Genomic DNA, 26771 nt, shown 5'->3' on the forward strand with positions numbered 1-26771 from the left:
TAATGAGAAAATAAGCCATACCCTAGCAGGCAAATCATTTTTAATGTGTTTTGAGAACTGAATACTCTTTATGGGGTTAGCAACAAAGGGGGAAACAAAACCAACGTGCAGAAAATTAAGAAGAGGTAAGACACAGAAATGCTTTGGGTGTCATCCAATTACAAATACAAAAGCCACAAAGCAAAAAAGTAGCACAGACACAATTACAGATTTCAGTAACATTAGTAGCCAGAATACACCCCATGAATTACTCAACCATCAACTGTCTTTCCAGTTTTGCAAGGGGGCTGGTGCTGAGGATGGAGCTCAGCTGAGCCGAAAGGACTTTACTGCAAATCTGTAAAGACGGCTTAAGGCTCTCTTCTCTTCTCGAAGGAGAGTGACAAGGGAGGGGGTTTCCCTCCGCCCCCTCCACCACTGCTATCTGTGCATTCACGCAATGCTTTTAACTAAGGCCACCAAAAGATAAGTTCTTGAGACCCCCCAAAACACCCTGCGAAGCCACAAATTCCATCCATGCAAAATGGAGAAAAAAGAAAGGAACCACCTCCAAAACTCAGGGCACTAACTCGATCAAGCGCAAGAGGGTTCACGGTTGCAGCTCTTGCGCATGTCAGGGTACCAAGTCTGGTTAAAAGAAGGGGTGGACAGGAGCGGCCCCGGCCACGCCCTGGGTTGAGGAATGACCCGTATCAGAAAGGGGACGTATAGATCAGCCCTCGGGTTTCAACTCTGCACGCTCTGTTGAGGTAGGCGCTTTGGAAGGAATGCAGAAAGTCTCAGGGTGTTAGAGGGTCTCCATGACAAAGCAGTGCCCTCTTGCTCAGCTGGGGGCCTAAGATGGTCATCCGCATGGGCCATGTGTGACCTCACACGAGCCGAGGGTTCGTGTTAGCCTGGAGAAGAGCAAGCTCCAAGTCCCAGCCGCGGGGGGGGGGGGGGGGGGGGGGCGGGGGAAGACCCTGGGGCTGAGCCTGGGACACCCGGCCCGTCCAGCACTAGCTCCAGGGGCGAGGGAGGGGGGAGGTGGAAAACCCGGCAGGCAACTACAAAACAGTTATTAGCAAATGGTATCAAAAAGTATCAAAACATTTCAAAAAACTTTAAAAGCTGCCAGGCCTGGCGGACACACAGGGTGGGCTCTGCAGGCACCCGTGGAGCTGCCCTACATTTCAAAGGTTTATGTCAGAGGCCGGGACACCACCCCTTCCCTTCTGAAGAAGCTCAGAAGCCACGGGGACAGTGAAGATGTCCAGGCCACACGGCCGGAGCTGCCCCTCCACGTGTGGGCGCAGGGGTCTGGCATCCTGGCCAAAGGTTCTGAGAACCAAAAGCTTGGTGAGATACTGGCCAAGCCGCATGCCACAAGGACCCAGGAAGGATGGAGGAGGAGGCTGCTAACTGCAGCGGGGAGGGCCTGGGGGAGGGGGCAGAGGGTCCTTCCACTTCCCTGGTTAGGGGCCAGGCACTCGGAACCACAGGTTAATTCACCCGAACTCAGAGCAGGACCCTGGACCTGGGAGGGACTCCCCTCCCCTTGGGCCTCTGGGATCCCATGTGAAACGGGGCACCCTTCTAAATCGCCATGAGGGTAACTTATCATTCCGGGGCGAGGGGAGGGACGCCCCCAGTATAAATGCCCGAGGTTTTCTGCTCAGATCAAGATCTAGAAGTAGTCCGACCTGAAAATCTAGGTTGCTAAAGCAGCAGGAGAGTAAAAACAGATTGAGCCGTATGCGCAAGCAAGCTGCTAGGGTCATCTCTGCACTTTAAACAGCGGAAGGACCACGCTAAGAGACGAGGGCTCTTGAGCTTTTCTAGCCTGCCTCCTGTCTCTCATTACGCGAGTGCCTTAAGCAGACAGGGTTCTAACCTGGGTAAGGAGCAAACTCAAAACCTACTACTAATACGAAGTTAAAACTCTAGTTATTTTTATTAAAAAAATTTTTTTTTTTTTTTTTTTTGCTCTTTCGGACCACACCTGTGGCACATGGAGGTTCCCAGGCTAGGGGTCCAATCGGAGCCACAGCCACAGCCACGCGGGATCTGAGCAGCATCAGCGACCTCCACCACGGCTCACGGCCACGCTGGATCCTTCACCCACGGAGCGAGGCCAGGGATCGAACCCGCAACCTCAGGGTTTCTAATTCGATTCATTTCTGCTGCGTCATGACAGGAACTCCAACCTCTAGTTCTTTAAAAGTAAGGAAACAAAATCAAAACCTGAAGAAAAGCCCATCATGCCCATTTTGAAAGATCGAAATAAGATGATCCAAGAGTCCTCAAGGCTCAGCGCAGCGGCGTCCGCCCGAAGAATGGCCAAAGCTGCCACTTCTGTCTCATGAGGGCAGCCGGGAGAACGCGGGCCCTTGCCACTGTGCAACCACACTATGCCATGATGCTGCCGTTCAAATGCTCCCTGCACAGGACCCCCCACCCCCGCTCTGCTCATCCGGCTGACGAGCCGTTTTCTGCATTCTTGGTTGGACTGCACGGCGCGGTGCTTTCCGTCTTAAACACACAGATGGCAGAGGCCGGCCACGGCGCCCTCGCTCTGCTCTTCCGCATCTGGGCAGACACTGCGCGTGGGTCACTGCGAGCCCCTCCGCAGCCCCCGAGGAGCTCGCAAACCTTTCTCAGCCCAGTGGAGCCACCGCCAGCTCTTGAAGCTGATCTACAAAAGGCCACTTCCTCATCAAGTCCGCCTTTAAAAGAACGCTCGCCACCTCGATCAGGTCACCACTCTGAGGCGTGGACGTGGCAAACATCCTTCATGGCGCCAAGAGAGACAGCGCAGAACGTCAGGTGCAGGGCCCGGGATGCGACCCACAAGGCACAAGAGCGTCGGAACAGAGACCAGCACCACACCTCTATCCTGGGACACGTCCAGCCGTCAAAGGTACGAGCGGCGTGGGCTAAAAATGCATCGCCGTCCTCTTCCTAAGGTCAGAGCCCTTCCGCTCCCCGAAGCACGGGTGGTTCTACGTGCGCGGCCTGCCCTGCCCTGCCCCTGGACTCTGGTTGAACAAGCACCTCTCCGCTCCTGGGCTGAGCGAGGAACAATAAACCACAGGTTCTGTGCCTTCTAAAGGGTCTTCGAATAAGGAAACTTTTCTGGAATAGGAAGGGGCAAGCTATCCTGAGCTGGCAGTAGTTCTGCAAAACGTGTTTTATGGAGAGCTGGAGTAGGTTTGAGACAAAAAAAGAGAGGGTGGGGTTTCAGACCCAACGAAGTCTGGAAATGCCGGGCTGATGGAGGATTAACAGGTACCGGAGGACTCCCCAGAGCCTTTAACAGACCACAGTGGTGTATAAAAGGCCTCCGAGAAAATGGACACTATTTTTGGTTTGACTGTACACCTTACAGAACCTCCCAAGAGCGTGTAAGCCTTTAGCAACTTCCATATGCACGGAACCAGCTCAAAATGCAGACAGGTCGCAAGAGAGGGCAGGCATTTGGGTACTGACGCTTTCAGCTCCCGCCTGCTCTCGGCTCCCCTGTCACCCCAGAAAGAAGCCCATCCAAGACATCCCAGGCCTTCAGGAGAAGGGAAGGGAGTGCAGCAAGGAGACAGAGAAGCAGAGAGAATGTGAACCAGAGGCTCATTCCGAGAGCAGGGCTGATGGTAAATCTTGAAGCGTTTGCATCTCTACAACCGGACCTCAGCCAGAGTTAGATCATTCACCCCTCCCTTGGCTGGGGATTAAAACCCAGCCCACTCCTGTCCCCTTGCGGACACCCGAAGGGGGACACAGCAGTGACAGTCTGTTACAGTCACTGCAGGAGCCAACGCAGGGGGGTGGTCACACCTCCCAAAAGGAGGTGCCGAATCCACTTCCAAGGCTCCTACAGACGGAAACAGCTTAAGCCCTGGGAGGAGCCTGGGCGTGCTCGCACTCGGTGGCTTAAGGATGATGGGGAAATAGCTCCAGACTTGCTCAGGAATGCAGCCTGAAGCATAAAGCTGCTGGGCAGCAGTGGGCTGGGACCAGGGTCCGGGGTCTGGCGCCTGGCGCAGGGGTCGGGGAGGCGCTGGGCTAACCTGACCACCTCCTCCTGCCCAGGGCCAATGCGCCCTCAGGCCGTGGGCGCCTCCTGTGGCTTCTGGGAGCAGGAGTCACAGAAAACAATTCTAGGAGCTCCTCTCTTCTTTCCTGAGAAATCCCTGGAGATCTTCAGGCCTCAGTGCGTCGGTGATCTAAGAACTGTGGGTTCCAGGAAAGAGCAAAAGGAAAAAGCACAATTACAGAAACACGATCACAAAGAGCCTCGGCCCTTCTCTCCGTGATGACCGACAGCCCGCAAGAATTCGGAAGGTCACCAAGCAGGAGCAACAGGATTGTTTAGAAGCAGCAGCCACCTGCAGGAGAAACCCCGGTGGGGACACCTCCCTGGCGAGAGGTCTCCCGTGTCACCTGGCTGCCCAGCGCGCACGCGGGTGACCCCTGGTCACTCAGGCACCCACAGGGGCCTCTGTGTCCCACTGGGGAGACGAACATGCTGGATGCCTGAACGAGGCTGAGGCCGTCATTCCAGGAAATGGTTACAAGGGGTTCCAGGCACTTCCCCCCCCGCCTCCTGGTGGTTTCAGAATGGACAATTCCGACGTGGGGCCCAGGAACCTGATTTTTTAACAGCTCAGCCAGGGTTGGGGAGGTGTGGACTAGGGGGTCTGAAATGTCCCACCAAAGCCCTTTGTTTCATTACAAAAATGTGGGCATCGCCCCTGCCCCAGCTACTCACGGGGGACAGTCAGGGGATGGTCAGGGGACACCCCAGGGACTTGGAACATGGGAGGCAGCAGGCAGGCACAGGGACTGCGCCTGCCTGGGGCCGGGTTTAATTATTCAAGCAGGATGATATGCAAAGTTATAGAGAAGATTTAATCGGTCACTGTGGTGTCACAGAAATGCCAAAAATCATAAAAGTAAAAAAAAGCTGCGAAGTCGTACACAACGGTGCCAGGACTCCGCCCGGGGGCGGTCACTGGCCGCGGTCCTGGGGCCGCTTGCCTTTGCCCTTCTTCTTCTTGTCCTCCAGGCGTGGCGTCAGGGCGCAGACGCAGGCGGACACGCCGGCGATGGCCTTGGGCAGGTCGGTGCCCTTGCTCCACTTGTCCTTCTCGCGGTCGTAGACCTGCACGGTCTTGGAGAAGGCCGTGTTCTCCCAGCTGTAGCCGCCCAGGATGTAGATGCGGCCCTGCCACACCGCCACCCCCGACTCGCTGTTGGCCTGCAGCAGCGGCGCCACGCGGGTCCACTGGTTGCACTGCGGGCTGTAGGCCTCCACGCCCAGCACGTCGAAGCGCTCCATGGACTCGATGCTGTCGTCGCTGCCGCCGATGGAGTAGATGCTGTCCCCCAGGCTGCACATGCTGTGCCAGCCGCGCGCCGTGGGCATGGGCCGCCGCTCCTCCCACACGTCCGTCCGGTGGTCGTAGCACAGCAGGTTCTTGCGGTAGGGCCCGATCTGGTAGTCGTGGCCCCCCGAGATGTACACGAAGTCTTTGTAGATGGTGCCCGCGTGGCCATACGTGAACCTGCGGAGACAGGAATGGACGCGCGGATGGATGGACGGACGGAGAGGGAGCTCGGGGCTGCGCCGGGCTCACCCCAGCCTCGCTCTCACCCCAGACACCCTTGTGACTCCCGGGGATGGAGGCCCCAAGACGCCCGGACGTGCCCGCAGCAGCCTGGTTCAGGAGGTGCGCTGGCAGGTTCGACGACAGGGAACTGGACAGAGTAACGCAGGCACCTCCGCCAAACCTGACGGTAACTAAGGCAGTGGACGGACGTCTCGGTGCCGGGACACTAAGAACAGGAAGGGACCCAACCCTGGCGCGTCTCCCGCGTGTGCCGGACGCCGAGGGGGCCCAGAAGGCCTCAGCCCGCCCTACAGGGTGGGTGTCTCACCACGCCCCCTTCACAGAGGAGGAAACAGGGAGTCAGGTGGACGATGGGTAACCCCCCAGCCCCTGAACGCCTCCTGCCCGAAGGCAGAGACGCTGCCAGGAAACTCTCACTCTCACGACGCAGCACGCGCCCCCTGAATCTCAGGAAGGGACGGGACTCAGCAACGCAGGGACGTTTGTCTCAGCGGCAGAGGGACGCCTGCACTAGGATGGCCCAGAACAGGCACCCTGACCCATCACCACCACGCCCTCTGCTCCCCAAATCTACCTGCTGTCAGCTACAAGCCGGTAGATTCTTCCTGGAATCGGAGGCCAAAATATCCAGGGAGGGAGGTGGGCTGAGCGGTAACCCAAAGTCGCCACAAAACCCCGATCACCTTGGCAAGCCGGCCACGTAGGACCAGGAGTCCGTCTTGGGACTGTAGGTCTCTACCGAAGAGAGAGCTCCGTTCTCATTCCGGCCACCGACGGCCACCAGCATGTCCTCAATGGACGCAAGGTAGAAATCCACGCGGCGCTGGTTCATGGAGGCCACCTAAGGGGCGAGACACCTGTTCCTTCCCCTCCCCAGACCTGCGTCAGCGTCAGCATCCAGCCCCATGTCCCCAAACATGCTCCACGGAAGGCACAACCCGGGAGGGTGAGGCGGTGGCCACTCGAGTCTGGGAAGGGAGCCCGACTTGAAGAAAGAGGGGCTCTCAAGGCGGGATGTCTCAGCGCCCCCGGGACCCTCGAGCCTATGCGAGTCCCCAAGAAGAGGGCTGGAGAACGCATTTCCTGAAACCTGTCTGGCCACGTGGCCAACCTCATGGGCTGGAATTCTGCGGGACAGCCTGCTCAGAAGTGCTGATGCAGGGATTTCCTGAAATAAAAGCTCATCTCCCCGGCCCTGCTCCATCCGGTATTTCTTGGTTCGTGCTGCCTGCCATCCCGGCAGAGGGAAGAAAGCAGCGCTGAGCGGGAAAAGGGCAACAGAAGAGCCACGTTTCATTGTTTCTTTTTTAAAAAGCCATCCAGGCAGGACACACAAGTGAACACAGTACCACAGGAGACCATACATTTGGGCGGCCACCACTAGGACGGTGTTGGGGACAGGCTGCCTGGCCGGGAGCCTCCTTCTGGGGGCGAGACCGAGACTTTGGTTTTCGATGTTTGAGAATAAAACTAAAGATCACCTGAGTCTGTTCTGAGCCTTCAGCTCAGAAAGACACTAAGTGCAGTAAAAGGACGGAGGTGTGAGCAGGAAGACTGAGACGGGCATCCGTGGGTGGCGCTCTGGTTCTAGAGAGAAAAGGAGTGCACCTGCCAACCGGCCGCCCCGGAGGCCTCCGCGCCCCCATTCCTGGGGAGGGGGAGCTGAAATGTGCAGAGCGCAAGGAAGGGGTCTGAGACCCCCGGCTACCATTGAGCAGAGCCGGGGTGAGAACCTGGGTCTGACACCAAGACCCTGGCTCTTCCCGGAATGAGTGCCACACCTGCTGGAGGCCACAACCCCTACCAGAAGGGAGCCTTCGTGGCCTCCTTCAACCAGCTCCAAACCTCTTCCCAAAGAGGAGCCTGGCGGAGACGCTGAGACACAGGAGGCGGCTGGAGCCACGGGTCAGGTTTTCAGACCGGTCCCAACCCTTACGGTGGCCGCTAGCTTCCTGAGGCCACTTACACTCAAATGTAAATTAACTACAATAAAATAACGTTGCAAACTCAGTTCTTCAGTCCCACAGGCCAAAGTCCCAGCGCTCAGCTGCCACGTGTGGCCGGTGGCTACTACACGGGACAGCAGGGATGCCGCACGTTTCTGTCAGTGTGGAAAGTTCGACCGGTCGGCGCTGCTCTGGACACCGACTGCCCCGGCACGAGGCGGCTGGTCAGCCTCCCGGCCCCCACCCAGGGTAGGGACGGTGGTGCGTCCCTGTACCATCACACCTCGCTCAGCAGCAGGACAGTGGTCAAGGCCCGAGGGGGAGGGGGCGGTCAAGGCTAGGTTACGATCAAAAGTCCTCAAGAGTAAAGAAATAATCTGGCTTTAATCTCACCTTGATCCACTGTTTACAGCGGGGGTCATACCTATAAAGAAGATTGGACGCCGCATCCCCTCCGTTGTCCCGCGAGAAGCTGCCGCCCGCGATGAAGATGAAGCCCCCCAGCACGGCGACACAGTGGTGGCTCCGCCGGGCCGGCAGGGGCGTCTCCTTGACCCACTGCTCGTTCTGGGCGTCCAGGTAGCAGGTGTCGTCACTGAGCTCCAGACACCGCTCGGAGACCTCGCCGCCCACGAAGAGCAGGCGCTCCTGGTTGGTGCGCAGGGCCGTGCGCTTGGTCTGCATGACCGGCTGCGCCGCCAGGCTGTTGTGGTAGCGCACGGCCTCCTCGATGAAGCCCTCGCAGTTGGCCTCCCGCGGCAGCAGCGCGCACACGGCCGGCTTGACGCGGTGCAGCAGGTCGTTCTTGGGGATGAGCGGGAAATGGATGTTCTCCAGCACCTCGAAGGCGTGCGCCTCGCGCTCGGGCTGCTGCGTCAGCCACTGCAGGGCGGCCTGCAGCAGGTCGTGCTCGCACTCCCGCTGCACGTCACTGCTGCCCAGGTAGAGGCACAGCTTCTGCATGGAGATGCTCTGCAGGAAGTCGGGCGTGAAGGACAGCGTGCCGAAGCGGCTGAGGATGAAGCCGTCGATGAAGGCGTCCAGCCGCTTGAGGCTGTAGATGGAGGCCAGCTCCTGCAGGTACAGGTAGTTGTCCTCGCTCACCTCCTGCTCCAGGTACTCGCAGCAGAAGTCCACCGCCGTCCAGATCTGCAGCAGGTGGGCCGTCTCCAGGATGTAGTCGATGTTGCCGCCGTCCAGCACCAGCTCGCCGCCATACAGGAAGTCCACCACGGCCTTGAGCCCGATGTAGGAGGCGCCCACCAGCTCCACCTCCTTCTGGAAGGCCTCGCGCATGCCCAGGGTGAACATGGAGTTGAAGTAGTCGCTGCACACGGCCAGCAGGTTGCGGTGGGCCGGCACGCGCTGCTCGTCAGCCACCAGGACCACGTCGCAGAAGAGGCCACGGAGGCGCTGCTCATTCAGCCGCTGCAGCACCGTGGTCGAGTGGTCGGCCCAGCGGTACACCTGCGGGGGGGGGGGGGGGCACACGTCAGGGGGGAGAGGGCTGCCAACCCGCCCCCGCGAGGAGGCCCCGTGATCAACCTGGGGCCCAAGATCAGCATTTCAAACACAGCAGAGAGAGTTCCCTGGTGGTCTAGTGGTTAGGACCTGGCACATTCTCCGCTGCAGCCTGGGTTCCATGCCTGGTCTGAGGACTGAGATCCCATCGCAAGCTGCAGCATGCCCTTGCCCTGGCCAACATGAAAACCCAACCACACAGCGGAACGAGGGAGAAGAGGACACAGAGCAGCCGAGGGTCCGGGCGCCTCCAGAAAGCAAAGCCGCTCGTGTGTGCGTGTGTACTGGCACAGTTCCTTTTCTTCCTTCTTTATAAACTCTTAGCTCGGTCTTTCTTTTTCCTGTTCTTTCATCCTTCTTTCCCTTCTGTCTTCTCCCTCTCTTCTATGAACAGAATGCCTGAAAGTTTTCTCCCCTCCCTGCCGTCCTCCCTCTCCACTCGCCAGGCTGGCGCACGGAGTTTGGAAACGCTGTCCTGCGAGGGCTGTGCAGCTGGGGGGGTGCAGCCCCAAAGCCGAAGCTGCTGGATCCCCGGGCCCCTGCTCTGCAGCGTTGTGACCGCACTGAGTCTGGAGCAGCCTCTGAGCCTCCGTCCCTGGCCTCACAGGGAGGGGTCGGGGGGGTGGGCTGTGAGCCAGAGCGTGGCCCGAAGCAGGACAGCCGAGGAGAGTCAGTGGCCGCGGCCGTCAGCTAGGCGGAGGTGCAGCGCTGACAGGTACGCCCCGGAGAGCAGCCCAGGGATGAGGCGGGTCCCCGAGACTTAGCAGCAGATCCAGACAGACGTGCTCGGGGGCCTCACTTGCAGAAGCACGGCTTCACCAGTCATTGCCAGGGTGAAAAGAGACACCTCTGAGATGCAGGAGCACGGTCTCTTCCTGGAGCTGACGGGCCACGCATCGTGCTAAGCACTCAAGATGCACACTCCTCTGGGGAGCACAAGAACCCCCGGGGGACTGCCAATTAGAACCCCATTTACCCAGGCGAGGGAAAATCAGGATTGGAGAGACTAAGAAACCTGCCCAGAGTCCCACAGCAACTGAGGGGCAGGGCTGGGATCGGACCGAGGTCTGACTCCAGAGCCTAAACCTGTAACCACCAGGCTACCCTGGAATTAGCAAATCAATCAATACAAACACTTAATAGGAATGAATGAAATCAGTTCAGATGGGTGGATATTTACGGACTGTTACCTGCCTGCCCTGGGCTTTTGAGGATGCAAAACCTCACACCTGGACAACGGTTTCTAAATCCCTGAAGAACTAACTATGCTTTGGGCTTTCAGGATGTGCCACGCTGCTGTATTAATTCCCTATAAAAGCAACGAGAAAATTCAGCGTATAGAAAAAGAGACGGCTCAGAAATATCAGCCAGGTAGGAGGGCCTGAGCAGGGCACGGGGGTAGAAGGGCAGGGCAGGGGGCTGAGGGCTCAGCGGGGTGAGCACCTGGGGGACTGGCTCCTGGGACCCTAGGGGTTACTTCTCAACGCGTGGCCCACGGCCAAGGCGGCTTTTCCTTCCTCCCAAACCTGCTCCTCCCTGCCTCTGATGCATCATTTCCCTGCGGCCCTTTCTCGTCCAGCCGATTTCAGCTCCGTCCATGCGAGAGCCTCGGCGACGGCCTCACCTCTGAGGATGCCAAGAGCTGTTCCCCAAACGTCCTCCGCTTCCCAGCCGAGGGAGCCAGGCTGTGCTGCCTGACGTTCCAGGAGGGCTTCGTGAGCGTCCACACACGGATATCCCTGTTTGTTCGGGTTAGTCAGAGGGCCAGGCTGGCCTGGCTGTGGCTTCTCATTAAGCAGGAATGGTTTGGGCTCCAGTTCACTCTGGCTTGGGGCCCTCTTGGGAATGGAGTGAAGGGAGGAAATACAAAAGCACTACAGCATGGAGTTCCCTGGTAGCCTAGCAGTTAAGGATCTGGCGTTTTCACTGCTGTGGCTCAGGTCACTACTGTGGCTTGGGTTCAAACACTGGCCTGGGAACTTCTGCATGCCACAGATGTGAGCTACCCCCACCCCAAAAAATAAAAATTTATAAAGCATTAGAGCAGCGGGCTATCGAGTCATGGGGAGGCTGATGTCACCGAAAGCAAGTGGGGGCATCAGGCTTCTGGCGGCCACCCTGGGCTCCCAGCTGTCTCTAAGCTGGTGGGGGCGCTGGAACTACTGCACTTGAATGGGGGTCTCGTGTAAACAGGGCAACAGCCCTGGGGAGGGGTGGGGGCAGGGGAAAGCCCAGGAAGACAGCTGCCAGGGGAGACACCTGCTCCCCGGAGCCAGGCCGGGACCGGGAGTCTGTGCCAAGGAGGTCGGTGCGCTCTCCACCTGCGTCTTGACTCGAGCGCATGTCCGCTCACCTAGTGTGACAGCAGAGATGAGAACGAAAATGGACAAACGTCGCTTCCTGACTCCAAAGGGGCATCAGTAACCAAGTTACAGCATTTCTCACAATTTAGAAACGTGGAGCCCCCACATTCTCCTATGGTATTAACCCTGTTTGTTCTCTTGGGTTTGTTTTTTGATCTTTTTTTTGTTTTTGCCTTTTTAGGGCTGCACTTGTGGCATACAGAAGTTTGCAGGCTAGAGGTTGAATCGGAGCTGCAGCTACTGCCACAGCCATAGCAACTTGGGATCGGAACCACATTTGTGATCTACACCATAGCTCATGGCAACGCCTGATCCTTAACCCACTGAGCGAGGCCAGGGATTGAACCTGCGTCCTCGTGGATCCTGTTCCTGTTCATTACTGCTGAGCCATGACGGGAGCTCCCTCTTATTTTGCGCCTTAATCAGAGGCTGGGCAAGGTGAAGACACATACGTGCTCAGGGTCTAACACAGGACAGAAAGCAGCAGGTAGGGAGTATTTTCTATTAAAAAAGATTTCTGGGGAGTTCCTGTCATGATGCAGAGGTTAACAAATCCGACTAGGAAGCATGAGGTTCAGGGTTCAATCCCTGGCTTTGCTCAGTGGGTTAAGGATCCGGTGTTGCCGTGAGCTCTGGTGTAGGTTGCAGACGCAGCTCAGATCCCCCATTGCTGTGGCTCTGGTGTAGGCCGGCGGCTACAGCTCCGATTAGACCCCTAGCCTGGGAACCTCCATATGCCTCGGGATCGGCCCTAGAAAAGGCAAAAAGACCAAAAAAAGAAAAAAAAGAATTCTGCATCAAAGTGGATCAACACACTTAGAGCAGATCCATGACGAGTGGCAGACACACCATGGAAGACTCCACCACTATGAGAAAGGTACAAGCCACCACCACCCAAGGCCACTGGGGTGAACCCAGAAGCAGGATGACAAGAGTGAGGAGCTGGGCACGCAGAGGCCTGCCCTCATCTCCATTTATAAGTGCAAGGGCAGGCAGACCTGCAGGACCGGAAGCTGGCAGGGTGGCTGTCCGGTTCTTTAATTTACCTGGGTGCTGGCTGCACGGGTGTGCTGAATATTGAGAAAAACAAGGGAATATTATGATTTGGGCATTCCACCCGGCCCCCCCGCCCGTTTTTGGCCACAGCCACGGCATATGGAAGCTCCCAGGTCAGGGATCAGATTCAAGCCACATCTGCCACTATGCAGCAGTAGTGGCAATGCCGGATCCTTAACCCACTGCACTGAGGCCGGGGACTGAACCGGCGCCTCCACAGAGACAAGCCGGATCACTAACCCACTGCACCACAGCAGTAACTCCTGGGTGCGTTTTAAATATAAAAAATGAGGAACAGTACACAATGAGGCAAGGGATAGAGAAGCCTACTCCTAAAAGCTTCCATTCAGAGAGAAACAAGCTGGGCATCTGGCGTGAAGGGACAAAGATTTCTAGCGCTACGAACTTAGAAAGCTACACTGTCTCTGCAGCCAAGCTCTGAAACAAAGCCCCTTTGAGTCGGCAGTGGGACCGGGCTTTCGCAGCGGATAAAGCCAGGCTTGGCAGGGCCTTCCCGGTCACTCAGATGGAAACAGGGGACCATTTCTCAGGGGAACCAACCTCTCCTGAAAATCACAGCCCTCTTTTTCTTTTTCACACATCTGTCCAACCGCATTCCCCTTCCTTCTCCTCGCATCAATAGGCTGCTCGTAATTTCCTTTTGTCTACAGTGCTCTTGGCTTTGCTTTTTTCTTTTCTGGCCACACCTGTGCCACGTGGGAGGTCCGAGGTCAGGGAATGAACCCAAGCCACAGTGGTGACAACGCTGGACCTTTAACCTGCTGAGCCACCAGGGAACTCCCAAAGTGGTATTTCCTAATCTTTTTTTCAGTCTGCTTTTATGGTTAAGGCATTTTTTCATAACAGCTCACCATTTTTTTTTTTTTTTTTTTTTTTTTTTTTGCTTTTTAGGGCCACACCCGTGGCATATGGAAGTTCCCAGGTTAGGGGTCAAATCAGAGCTACACTGCCAGCCTACACCACAGCCACAAAAATGCCAGATCCTTAACCCACTGAGCAAGGCCCAGGATTGAACCTGCATCCTTATGGATACTAATCAGATTCATCTCCGCTGAGCCACAATGGAAACTCCTCACCAAGCCATTTTAACACCATATATAGTCTGTACATCCGCACGTATGCTGTGGGTACAGCTGGGCTTTATATTGGAAAAGAGTAAAATTCTTTCCACAGCTCTCAGGGTCCACTCCGCCTCCTGATGGGCAATATTAGCCCCATGGAGAATCTACGACCTAAGGTAACCATGACATTCCGTCTTCAAAAAAGGACACTCAGTAATAACTTAGGATTATACATATTTATAAAGGGACAGGTATAAGCAGGGACTGGACTGTCCCCAGACTGCCCCCCCCCCAAGTCACCTGAGGAGTTGGCTTAAGGTAGAGACTTCCTGGTCCTGCTCTCAGATTTTACGTCTGCAAGTCTGGGGTCGGGCTGGGCAAGGGCACGTCTAATGAATCACCTGCCCCCCGCCCCGCCCCCGGCATGACACAGGTCGGCAGCCTCGCCTTGGGGAACCCACCCCGATTGCTCCCAGGGTCCCCGAAAGTCACGAGCAGGGAAAGACTCCCTCGGGGCCCTTAACATCCGGGTATGCGAAGTGCTGCCCCGCCACAAGGATGGGGGCTGGCTTCTCCATGGACACCTCAAAAATGCCACGGAGGTGTCCGTGGAGAAGGCAGCCCCCACCCTTATGGCATCTACCCTGTCCCATGGCCTCTACCCTGTCCTGCAGACCTCTTAGAGGCACGGTGCAGGGTAAACGAGGCGGGCTGTGTTTCAAACAGCCCGCGCACCCCCCACTCCCACTTGCTCTGATTTTACGACTCTGCCACTCCTAGCCTGTGCCACTTCTGGGGCATCATTAAGGAGATGAATACTGCCACCAAGAACCGAAAATGAGCCTGTGAATACGAATGAGCTCATGAGAAAGAGCTCACGCAATGTGCCCAGGCGGCGAGCGACCCATCCACAGACCTTTGACGACTCGCTGATCTTGTACGGCCGAGACACTCGCGTCTGCCGGCTTCCTTCCATGATAAAGGAGACGGCAGCCCTGCAGGAAGAACAGGACTTCTGAGCGCGGAGCAGTAACTCTAGATCATGCACGAATCGCTGGCTCTGCTGGCAGGCATCAATGGCAGCAAGAGCGACACGACCACCCGCAGCAAAGGAGAGAAAACTGTACCGCGGACTCTCTTAGGCTGAGAGCTTTTAACACATGTTCCGTCTCACCTACAATCCCACCGCATCGTGTGTCTTAGCCCCCCTCCTACAAATACCTACCTTTCGACGCCTGATCGCAACAGGGCCTTTTCCACAGATCAGGATGACAATGACAAGAGTCACCGTTTCAGAGCCCAGATGGGGGCCTTAAGGGGTGGACAAGCACCCCATCATGGAACTCCCACAACTACCCGGCCAGGCTGATGCCACTGACACCACCGTTACGCACGAGGACGTTGAGCTCAAGGTCACAAAACTAGTGGATGGTGAGGAAGCCAATCGGAATCCGTCCAGCTTCAAAAGTGGACAGACACGGGCCCTTCCCCAGGATGCTCTATGAACACGGTCCAGTCTTGGAGAGACTAACATTTCATGAAGTCAAGAATGCAGCGCCGTCACGCCTACCAAGCATCAAATATGGTGTAGACCCAGGCACTGTCTTAAGTGCTTTTCCGTCGTCACGGGTTTAATCCCCACCACAACCCTAGGAGGCCTGAACTGCCACCATCCTCCGTTCACAGAGGAGGAAGCTGAAGGCAGTAAGGGGAAGTGACTTGTCGATCGAGCGTTACACACAGGAAAGAGAGGCAGAGTTAGGATTTTTTTCTTTTTTTTGGTCTTTTGTCCTTTTTAGGGCCGCACCCTGGGCATTTCGAGGTTCCCAGGCTAGGGGTCTAATCAGAGCTGTAGCCACCGGCCTCCGCCACAGACACAGCCACGCCATCTCTGAGCTGCGTCTGCGACTTACACTACAGCTCGTGGCAACACTGGATCCTTAACCCACTGAGTGAGGTCAGGGATCAAAACCGCAACCTCATGGTTTCTAGCCGGATTCATTTCCGCTGAGCCACGACAGGAATGCCTCTTTTTTTTTTAATAAGATTTTTTTTAATTTATTTTTTATTTTTAGGGCATATGGAAGTGCCCGGGCTAGGGGTCGAATCTGAGCCACATTTGTGAACTACACCACAGCTTTTGGCAATGCCAGATCCTTAATCCACTGAGCAAGGCCAGGGATCGAACCCACATCCTCATGGATACCAGTCAGAGTCTTAATCCTCTGAGCCGCAATGGGAACTCCGGATTTAGGATTTCAACCTAAGGAGGCTTTCATGCTCTTAACCCTTAGGCTCTTCCACCTGGCCTTTAAAAAAAAAAAAAGTGCTCACAGGCAGGAAACTTTGGCTGGGGACATATGTCCCACCACAAATATCCAAGATAAACTTGAAAAGGCAAGTTAACCTCTCTAGACTTCAAGGTTGAGTTTATGGAGTGGGCTGGTGTAGCAGGCAATGTTAAAAGTTTCTTCCAGCTTTGAAATGCCAGGCAACTCACTAAGAGCACTGAGCTGGGCTATGGGGGACCTCGGAGGATGGGAGCACACAGAGAAAGGATGAGGCCAGCAGTGTGGGCACGGGTCACAAACTGGCACTGACGGTTTGAGAAGGAATTTTTCTGAGTTGAGAAGAGTCAATCTGTCACCGAGTGAACACTTTGTTGATAGAAAATCATGTGACAAGCAGTCAGCACAGTGTCAAGACAATCAGGGACACACAGAGGTGGTGGCAGTGTCCCCCCTGGAGGAATAAAACTGGGCACAGTCCATCCTGCCGACTTCCTGGGGGAAGGAAAGGACAACCAGATTTCTCTGGACCAATCAGCAACTCTGTGACAAAGACCAGCCGCCCCTGCCCCTGTCCTTTCTGACTCCCCCTCGGATGCTGAGGGGGCTCAGAGAGGGGGGATGGGAAGGACCCGGGCCTCCTTGCGCTGCCTCCTACTCACCCCTAACTTCTCTGTTTCACCTGCATCCTCTAAGACAGGTACCACCATTGTTTCTGACATCCAGGCTCAGGTGGCCGTGGGACCCACCCAAGGTCACACAGCAGAAAGTCTCCCTCATCCCAGGCAGCCAGTCAGGGCTCAGGTTTGACCTCAGTGCTAAAAGCTTTCTTGTCTAGGCCAAGATTTCTAGAGAGCGTCTCCCCTTGTGGAGGCTCCCTTTTGTCTGCGGGCAGGTGGTTTGGGGCCAAGGGCTACAGGAGTGTTGGGTGTCAGCTGCTTCCATGCTTGCTGAAAGCAGGTGACGGGTCAAGGCCATCCGTGGGGACAGCGGCAATCCCCAGTTTGGTGTAAAAAGGTCTTTCGGTAAACACGGGAACAGAGGCCACCTCAGGCCAGGAGGGTCCCCAGGGAGCCTCCTCTTCGGGTTCTTTCCCCGGGTTTCGACCCAGATCCCAGATCCTGCCCGACCTCAGCACTGACGGAGACAGCATCGTTGAGATGGGAGCGGATGCCCGCGGGCACTCACACGTCCCGGGCCTCGCCGGCGGGGTCTCCGGGGACGTCGCTGTCCCTCGCTCGGACCCGGCACCCCCTGGCGGAACTGCCGGTACAACGGCCGCCCGGGCAGGCTCGAGCCGGCTAGGAGGAGGCGGAGGGAGGCGAAGCTGGGTCGCGCCGGGGGCCAGCAACCGCGGCGGGACGCGGGGACACTCAGCTGGGCCGCGCGGGGCTGGCCGCCCAGGCCGCACCTCCACCTGCGGGGGCGGCGGCCCCCTCCTCCCACCCCGCGACCGCCCCTCCGCCCGCCCCGCCGCCCTCCCGCCATCCCCGGAGCACAAAGGGATCCCGGGGGCGGGGCGGGGGCGCAGCTCGCGGGGCCCGGGACCCCGGTGAGGCCGGCCCGCCCCCCGCCCCGGCCCCCGGACGGCGCGCGGCTCCGGCTGGGCCCGGGCAGGAAGGGGGCGCGCGCAGAGGCCCACCTGAGAGGGCGCGCTACGGGCGCGGCGCGGGGAGCCCCGGCGGCGGGGCCGGGCGGGCGGGGCGGCGGGGCCCGGGCGCCGGAGCCCGCAGGCGGGCCGGGTGCGCGGCCATGGCTCCGCCAGGAAGTGCGACGCCGAGGGCGGAGGCGCGCGCGGCCAATGGCGGCGGCCGGGAGGGGGCGGGCTCAGGCGGCGCGGGGGCGGGGCCTGCGCGGGGGGCGGGGCGCGCGGGGGGCGGGGCGGGGCGAGGGCTGGGTCCGCGCCCACACTTGGCGCTCAGCCCTGGGCTGCCCCCGGCTCGGTCGCTGCCTGGGCGCGCCACACACGGTCACGCATCGCGAAATGCGTAGTGGGGGTCGCCCGCCATTCCAGGCATAGGGACACGGAGCGGACGGGACGGGCACGGTCCCAGGCCTGGGGGGAAGTGAGCGGCTGGCCGAGACCTGAGCGCTGGGAGGTGACAGCGCAGTGGCATCTTCCAGCCATCACCTCCTTCCAGTCTTAGGTCCAGTCTTAGGGCGAAGGTCCCCTGCATGCACCCTAAGGCGAGGCCTTCGCCTACTCCTCTGTTTAAAGTCACATTCTCTCTCTTCACTTCCAGCTTTACGTTTCATTTAGCCTTACCATTGTATAATCTTCTGGATCTTTTTTTTTTTTTTTTTTTTTTTTTTTGTCTTTTTGCCTTTTCTAGGACTGCTCCCTTGGCATATGGAGGTTCCCAGGCTAGGAGTCCAATCGGAGCTGTAGTTGCCCGCCTACGCCATAGGCGCAGCAACGCGGGATCCCAGCCGCCTCTGCGACCTACACCACAGTTCACGGCTACGCTGGTCCTTAACCCACTGAGCGAGGCCAGGGATCGAACCAGCTACCTCCTGGTTCCTAGTCAGATTCGTTAACCACCGAGCCACGACGGGAACTCCCTGGATCATTTTCTTATTCATTTGACTTATTGACCCTCTCCCCCACTAGAAACCCTCTAGGGCAGCAGTTACCTTTGGTTTTATTCCTAGCTGGGCCCCCACCTAGTAGGTGCTCAGCAGAGTGAATAAATTTAACCATCACAGATCTATCATGGTCAAACTTACACTACAGCATGGATGAACCTTGAAAACATAATAAGTGAAAGAACACTACGTAAAAGGACATATATTGCATGATTCCATTTATGTAAAGTTTCCAAAGTAGGCAAATCCAAAGAGCCAGAACTTAAATTAGTGTTTGCCCAGGACCGGTGAGTTGGGGTGAAATGTGGTGGTTGTTAAATATGAAGGGATTTTTTGAGTGTGGTGTAAAAAATGTCGTGAAATTAGGTAGTATTGATGGTTGTGCAACTCTGAATCTATGAAAAACCATTGAATTGTACAATTTAAAAGGGTAAATTGGGGGTTCCCACTGTGGCTCAGCAGTAACGAACCTGACTATTAACCATGAGAATGTGGGTTTGGTCCCTGACCTTGCTCAGTGCATTAAGGATCCGGCATTGCTGTGAGCTGTGTTGTGGGTCGCAGATGCAGCTTGGATCTGGCGTTGCTGTGGCTGTGGTGTAGGCGGGCAACTGCAGCTCTGATTCAACCCCTAGCCTGGGAACTTATATACGCCGTGAGTGCGGGCCTAAAAAAGCAAAACTAAATAAATAAGTAAAAGGGTAAATTGGAGTTCCCTGGTAGCTCAGCAGGTTAAGGACCCAGTGGCCTGGGTTACTACTATGGGCGGCTTCGATCCCTGGCCTGGGAAAGTTCAAGGCCATGGGTGAGGCCAAAACAAAAAACAAAGCCAAGAAAACCCAAAGTTGAATAAAAAATTTCTCGGTCTCCCTGTTTTTCTGTTTCCTGCCTTCTCTGGTAAGGATTGGGAGCGTGCCTTTTTTTGTTTTTTGGGTTTTTTTTTTGTTTTTAGCGCTGCACTCAGGGGTTGAATTGGAGCTGCAGCCACTGGCCTACACCACAGCCACAGCAATGCCAGATCCAAGCCACGTCTGCAACCTACACCACAGTTCACAGCAACACCGGATCCTTAACCCACTGAGCGATGCCAGGGATCGAACCTGAGTCCTCATGGATGCTAGTCAGATTCATTTCTGCTGAGCCAGGAAGGGAACTCCACTTAGGCATATCTTTAAAGCCTTACTTGCACATCCCCCCCCTTGACCCCTCCCCCTTGACCCCTCCCCTCCTCGACCCCTCCCCCCTCCTCGACCCCCCTTCTTGACCCCTCCCCTCTCCTTGACCCCTCTCCATCAGCCCAAAGCTAATCCCCCATCTCGTTCTATGTCTGTATCTTGATATGCCAGTCTCCGCTTTTTCATGACTTCACGCACGCCATTCATCAATTCATTGAGCAGACTCTGTGCCAGGTGCTGAGGTGATGCCAGGGATAGAAAGACTCTTTCGAGGATGTTAGGGAGGGTGGTAAACAAGTAAAGGAGCAATTACTCTAACACGGCCAGTCCCGTGTCAGGGACACACTCAGAGTGCTGTGGGCAGGACAGATTCTGTTTCACAGCTTTAGTTAAAGATGTGCTTGGGGAGTTCCCGTCGTGGCGCAGTGGTTAACGAATCCGACTAGGAACCATGAGGTTGCGGGTTCGGTCCCTGCCCTTGCTCAGTGGGTTAACGATCCGGCGTTGCCGTGAGCTGTGGTGTAGGTCGCAGACGTGGCTCGGATCCCGCGTTGCTGTGGCTCTGGCGTAGGCCGGCGGCTACAGCTCCGATTCAACCCCTAGCCTGGGAATCTCCATATGCCGCGGGAGCAGCCCAAGAAATGGCAAAAAGACAAAAAAAAAAAAAAAAAAAAAAAAAAAAAAGAGAGATATGGAGAAGGATAGATAGATAGATAGATAGACAGACAAAGATATGTATGCATCTCTCTATGTATATTTTTATTTTTATTTTTTGTCTTTTTGCCTTTTCTAGGGCCGCTGCCGTGGCATATGGAGGTTCCCAGGCTAGGCGTCTAATCGGAGCTGTAGCTGCCAGCCCACGCCAGCCCACAGCAAGGTGGGATCTGAGCCACGTCTTCGACCTATACCACAGCTCACGGCAACGCTGGCTCCTTAATCCATTGAGCAAGGCCAGGGATCGAACCCGCAACCTTATGGTTCCTAGTCAGATCCATTTCTACGGAGCCACGACGGGAACTCCCTCTCTATGTATTTATGTATTTCTCTATCTCTCTTTGCATCTATCCATTTATCCAGATTTAGCTATAGATATTTTAACAGCCTCAACTTAGCATGGTTATCTGTCTCCCTGGTGTTGGGTTTTGTGTGAATGAGAAGATGTACAAATGAAGGTGGGGGCAGCCTTGAGTAAGGGCCTGGGACATGCTCAGGAATCCCCATGTGACCTTGACCTGAAAAATGTTCCAACATGGCTAAGCTGCCTTTATCCTGCTTTCCCCATCAGCACTTAGTGAACCACACTTTGGCTTTTTTTTCCCCTTTAAGTCACATTTTCTCTGCAATTATAAAGTGATGCATGTTTACCTTGGACCTATGCCACAGCCACAGCCACACAGGATCCTAGCCTGAGTCTGTGACCTACACCAGAGCTCATGGCAACATTGGATCCTTAACCCACTGAGTGAGGCCTGGGATCGAACCTGGGTCCTCATGGATGCTAGCCAGATTCATTTCCACTGAGCCGCAACAGGGAACTGCCAGAACTGGGCTTTGAACTTGGGCAGGCTCGTGTGTGTTTATTCCCATGCCAGAGCCAACCTACTTAGAAAAGACAAGTTTTTCCCAATATTCAAATTTCAACGATAAGACTTGTTTTGATTCTGAACCTGCTCCGAAGTGGGCACTGCAAGCCTGACCTCACCCCCTGCACCATCCTGCCTCTGCGTGATGATAAGAGGAAGACACGCCCCCTGCGGAGAACTTGGAACACGCAGATAAGCACCAAAGGGAAAACATTACCCACCCGAGGAGAACAGCTGTCAGTACTTAAGTGCGGATCGGGCCAATGTTTTCTGCTCGTGGTCCCCACGCATCTGTGCATATGACGCCCATGTGGTGCAGGGCTTTTGGAAACCGCCCTTTTCCCCCTCTTTTGCAAATATCGCGAGATTTTCTCGGGTCCCTAAGTTCTCTTCACTGGGCTGTGAACTTGACCCTCCCTCCCTTTTGGGCACCTGGCTGGCTTCGCTGTTCTAATAACACCGGGGAGCATTTTTGCCTCCCCGCCTGAAAGTGAAGCAGAATGTCTGGGTCCAAGGAGCCCCAGTTGGTGAGGCTCTGGCCTCCCCCAAAGGCTGTCCTGGTAGGTGGCCCCTGACAGTGGCTCAGCATCCCATCCCTTCTGAGGTTCGGACGCCATCAGATGGTACGAGGGCCAGCCACATCCTTTGCAGTGTCCAGTGCAAAATGAAGATGTGGGACTGCTTGTTCAGAAAGCAGGAAAAAGGCTTTTTCCTTTCTTCTGTGGTCTCTCAACCGTGGTGCTTTTTATTTGCTGTTTCATGCCACTATGCTCCTTGGGACATGGGGCAGGAGTATGTGTGAGGCTCAAGCAGAGTCTCACAGGCACCCAGGACCGTGGGATCTGGTGGGCGGGGCAGGGGCTGCCACAGACCTTCCTGCACTGTGCCTGGGCTCCAACTGGGTGACAGTGATGGCTGGACAGGGGTGAGGATGCCTGTGGTCAAGAACCGTCCCGGGAGTTCCCATTGTGGCTCAGCGGTAATGAACCTGACCAGGATCCATGAGGTTGCGGGTTCGGTCCCTGGCCTCGTGGGTTAAGGACCAGTGTTGCCATGAGCTGTGGTGTAGGTTGTAGACGCGGCTTGGATCCTGCATTGCTGTGGCTGTGGCGTGGGCGGGTGGCTGCAGCTCCGATTGGACTCCTAGCCTGGGAACCTCCATATGCTGCAGGTGAGGCCCTAAAAAAGCACACACACAGAAAGAATGGCATCAGGGAGGGGGAGGGGGGCGAGGCCAACTGTGGGGAGGCACAGGCCCCATGCTAAACACTCTCTCCACCTGGGGAATCCTCTCGGCACCTTATGGGTCCATGCCAGTGTTATCCCCACTTTACAGATGGGGAAACCAAGGCTCTGACTCTATCCAGCTGGTAAGTGCAGGAACCAGGATGAAGAACGGAGGCCACCCTGTGCCAGCACCCACACAACCAGTTAACGCCTTAACCGGCACTGGAAGGGCTGCAAGCTGTTTTTCTTTCAAGTTACCTTCTTGGCTCTAACCTTTCTGGCGCCCAGGAGGTCACCGCTGGTACTAAGGGGAGGCAGGGTGAGCTGCAGCTGGGCCTTGCGGGGCTGGGAGGCCCGTGAGAACTGCTGCTTGCAGCTGCAGCCCCAGCCTTCAGGGAGTTTCCAGGAGGGAGCCTCCTGCAGGAGGAGGAGGGCGGGGGAGGGGGTGCTGGCTCTCTAAACACTTGTTCTTCTCACCAGAGGGTTGTCCTTGGCCCAGCTTCCCGCCTAGCGGCTGAGTAATCTAGAAAAATCGCAGCCCAGCATAAAGGAGCTGATCACGTCTGCAAGTGGAATTCTTGGCTCCATCCTTCTTGTTAAGTTTTTAACTGTTTGGGCCAGAGGATAAACAAGAGACCAGCAGAGGGGTAGAGCCACAGTGGGAGCCTGCGCTCAGGCCTTGGTCGTTGCTAACCTCAGATTAAAGAAAAAAGAACCCCCACTGAAAGGAGTTTCCCGATGGCCTAGTGGTTAAGAATCTAGGGTTGGTGCTGCCGTGGCTCGGGTCACTGCTGCGGCACGGGTTAGATCCCTGGCCTCGGAACTTCTGCATGCCGTGGGCAGAAACCCCTCAGAGTTCTCTTGTGGCACAGTGGGTTAAGGATCGGCATTGTCACTGCGGCAGTTTGGGTCGCTGCTGTGGCATGGGTTCAATCCCTGGCCGGGCCAAAAGCAAACAAACAAACAAACCCCTTGTCTGGCACTTGGTATTTCTCTCTCCCCAGCTGTGCCTGGATTGCAGCCTTGGTGTGGCTACTCCCCAGCTGTGTGAACTGGACCAGCTATACCCTTGCCGCGCTGTTCCATCTCCAGCCGGGGTGGCGTGTGCCCCTCTCATGGCCCTTGATGGAGAGGGACGAATGAATACGTTCATTCATAAGTGCTTAATACATGGCGACAATTTATAACGGTGCCTCCTACATAAAGCTCCATAAATTTGAGCTTTTGCTGATGGTCCCTGACAGTCTGCCAGTAACAGAACTCTTCCTTGGCTTCAGCCTTTGCCTCCTGTTCAAGCAGAAATAATTTGGAAAAGAACTTTTTTTTTTTTTTTTTTTTGCTTTTTAGGGCCACACCCATGGCCTACGGAAGTTCCCAGGCTAGGGGTCATATTGGAGCTACAGCTGCCAGCCTACACCACAGCCACAGCAATGTGGGATCCGAGCCTGATCTGAGACTTACACCACAGCACATAGCAACGCCGGATCTTTAACCCACGGAGTGAGGCCAGGGATGGAACCTGCGTCCTCCTGGATACGAGCCGGATTCCTTTCTGCTGCGCCACAGTGGGAACTCCAGGCCTATTTTTTATTAGGCATTTACACCTTAGCATTTGCTCATCAGCTTCAGGCACCTTCTTGAGATGACATCGTTGTTTGTGTTTGGAAGGAAAGGAAGATACCGGCACCCCTCCCCCCACCTGGCGGCGGTCCAGAGAAGGGGGACGAGAAGCAGCATGAAGTATGGGATGTAAAGGGAACTCCTGTTTTGGGTTTTATTTTTTTATTTATTTTTTTCTTTTTAGAGCCACGCCTTCGGCATATGGAAGTTCCCAGGCCAGGGGTTGAATCAGAGCTGCAGCTGCTGGCCTATGTCACAGCCACGGCCACAGCAATGCCAGATGCGATCTACGCTGCACCTTGCAGCAACGCTAGATCCTTAACCCGCTGAGGCCAGAGATCGAACTCGCATCTTCGGGGCTACCAGCAGGGTTCTTGACCCACTGAGCCACATCCCGAACTTCAGGAAGCTCCCTGAATGTCACGGTTTTTCCTGGGGCTGACTCTGTTTTGGGGCCTGCCTGTTGCTTACTGCCGACGTCCCTAATGAAGCGGGCGTTGCCCACAGCCTGACTCTGCCACGTTATGCCAGATCACATAACGTGGTCACAGGCTTCTTTCTCTTCTTGCCAACTGTGAAAATGAAGTGCCTGGGATTTCAGAATTGCAAAGCTGGCTGGGGTCCAAGGCCGGCAGGTAACCCGGAGGGAGGCCCGTCTCTTCTGCAACCCGCAAGTCTCTCATGTGTAAAACCAGGCTAATGCAGATAAAAGCCTTCCCAGAGTTGTTTTGCCCAGAAGAGCACAAAGGCGATTATTTGTGGGTTCATTCACTGCTCACACCCGCTGCCTCCCTGATGCAATGGCAGCTGAGAGACTGTTCATGTATCACATTTGACTGGAGAACCAGGGCGGGCGGATGTTCTCTGAATAGACATTTCATATCAGTTCGGGCGGGTCAAGCCCTCAGGCTCTAGAGCTGTGCTGGGTAAAAGGGTCACCGTCAGCCATGTGTAGCCATTTCCATTTCAATGTGTTAAAATTACATAAAATTTATTTTAGTTTTAATTTTAAGGTTAACTTTTTGCTTTTTAGGGCTGCACCCTTGGCATATGGAGGCTCCCACACTATGGGTCGAATCGGAGCTGCAGTTGCAGGCCCACGCCAGAGCCACAGCAATGCTGGATCCGAGCCACATCCGCAACCTACCCCACAGCTCATGGCAATGCCAGATCCTTAACCCACTGAGCAAGGCCAGGGATTGAACCCGAGTCCTCATGGACACTAGTCAGGCTCGTTACTGCTGAGCCACGACGGGAACTCCAAAATTACATAAAAGTCAAAATTCATTTTCTTGGTTGTCTTAGCCCCATGTCCTCAATAGCCACCTGCAGCCAGTGGCAGCCATATTGGACAGATGACAAGAGTTCCTTTGTGGCTCAGTGGGTTAAGGACCCAGCATTGTCACTGCTGTGGCACGGGTTCAATCTCTGGCCTGGGAACATGCACACGTCCGCATGCCTCAGGCACAGCCAAAAAAACGGGAGTGAGAGAGGTTATAGAACAATTCCGTGGTTGCAGAAGGTTCCAGAGATGCTGCTCCAGGGCATCTCTTAGAGATGCAGGATTTCGAGCGAGTTGCTTGTCTCTCTGGGCCTTGGTTTCTGCATTGGCAAAATGGGAGTTAATCAGCTCAACAGCAAATATTTATTGACTGCTGGCCATGTGTCAGGTACTCTTTTAGGTGCTGGGGATATAGCATTGGATAAATAAAATTGTGACGCATGAGGCTGACACAGAGGAGGAAGAGCACTTATTTCTGAGAGGTGGTGCGAGGAGTAAATGGAGACCAGGAAAAGTGTTCGACGGGGCGCCCAGCACATTCTAAGTGCTTAAGCAAATTTAGCTGGTAGTATCACTGGTAATCTATCCAGCTCCCTTCCCCCACAGCCTTGCTACCTGGAATGGTAAACACATAACATGCATATCTATCTCCACTTCACATCTGGTACCCATGGCAGACATTGCTAATTGATCACAGCACTTTCCCACTGAGCCCAGAGGTCCGGATGGGATTCTAGGCATAGCATCAGGCCCCACACTCAGATACATCCTCTCAGAACTCACAGACACCCTCTTCAACCTCACCTCCAAGTTCCCCTACGAGCGGCATGGCTCCACACTCCTGGATGCTGTCTGCCTTAGATCTTGTCTGGAGAGTTCAAGCTCAGACTCCAGGTCCAAGCTCAGAACCTTCTTAGGGGAAAGAACAAGTGCCTGGTCGGTACCTTGTCAGCTGATCAGCTGGTCCCGCTTTGATCTCCTGCTAGTAACTGGCTTCCTGATTGGCTGCCTCTTGGAGGGAGGTCTGTGCTCGCAGGGCTCCTGGAGATTTGAATACCGTTCTTCCCCTCTATTCCAGAAAAGCGTATTTTTTTCTAGGCTGGGCAAATGGTCCTGGCCGAAAAGCGCTGAGTGAAACCCGGCCCTGCATCTGAAGTGGGAGAGAGGCTGGAGCACAGGCAGTTGTAGTGCAGTGAGATAAGAGGGAGGTGGGAGCTGGCCCTGGGCTGTGGGGACGCAGGGGAGGAGGAGCACTGGGTCCTTGGGAGCCTGTTCCATGGAGGAGTGCCCTCCTCCTCCTCCGCGGGCACCCAGGCCCTTGGAACGGCCTGTCCCAGCTCCCTCTCTCCCCCAGCGCAGGGACTGACCTGGACTCGGGTCCTGACTCAGCAGGCTGTCCTCTCTCTGGGCAACCCATGATTTTGATTCTTTGGGTC

The 26771-nt window shown here is 55.8% G+C and overlaps 1 protein-coding gene across 7 annotated transcripts; it reads right to left on the reverse strand.

Moving 5' to 3' along the window:
• On the reverse strand, positions 1-26492 carry KLHL36 (kelch like family member 36). Of its 7 annotated transcripts, none has more exons than XR_014805324.1 (5): positions 26280-26492; positions 14491-14569; positions 7977-9019; positions 6290-6447; positions 1-5540 (listed from the first exon to the last, which is right to left on the reverse strand). XR_014805324.1 is itself a non-coding variant. In XM_084959413.1 (5 exons), the coding sequence occupies exons 2-5, from the start codon at positions 14548-14550 to the stop codon at positions 4985-4987; spliced, it is 1848 nt and encodes a 615-aa protein (XP_084815539.1). In that variant the 5' UTR covers positions 14551-14569; positions 26280-26492; the 3' UTR covers positions 1-4984. The 7 variants fall into 7 exon arrangements, 3 of the variants coding, with proteins under 3 accessions (XP_084815539.1, XP_084815540.1, XP_020949385.1); XR_014805325.1 differs by having other exon boundaries at positions 26140-26492; XR_014805323.1 differs by lacking the exon at positions 26280-26492 and adding an exon at positions 17505-17632.
• Between the last annotated feature and the right edge of the window lie 279 nt (positions 26493-26771).

Source organism: Sus scrofa, chromosome 6 (assembly GCF_054392235.1).
Source record: "Sus scrofa isolate SSC_HxYL_T2T_F1_AM1 chromosome 6, Sscrofa_HxYL_maternal_Yorkshire_Landrace_v2.0, whole genome shotgun sequence".
NCBI lineage: Eukaryota > Metazoa > Chordata > Mammalia > Artiodactyla > Suidae > Sus > Sus scrofa.

What these genes read in the sequence shown, in the direction of transcription:
- KLHL36 (XM_084959413.1), bottom strand. Translation starts at nt 14,550, where the DNA reads ATGGAAGGAAGCCGGCAGACGCGAGTGTCTCGGCCGTACAAGATCAGC. An exon ending in GCTGTAAACAGTGGATCAAG is followed by an intron (nt 6,448 to 7,945) that starts GTGAGATTAAAG and finishes CTCGCCCCTTAG; the next exon opens with GTGGCCTCCATGAACCAGCG. An exon ending in TACGTGGCCGGCTTGCCAAG is followed by an intron (nt 5,541 to 6,289) that starts GTGATCGGGGTT and finishes CTGTCTCCGCAG; the next exon opens with GTTCACGTATGGCCACGCGG.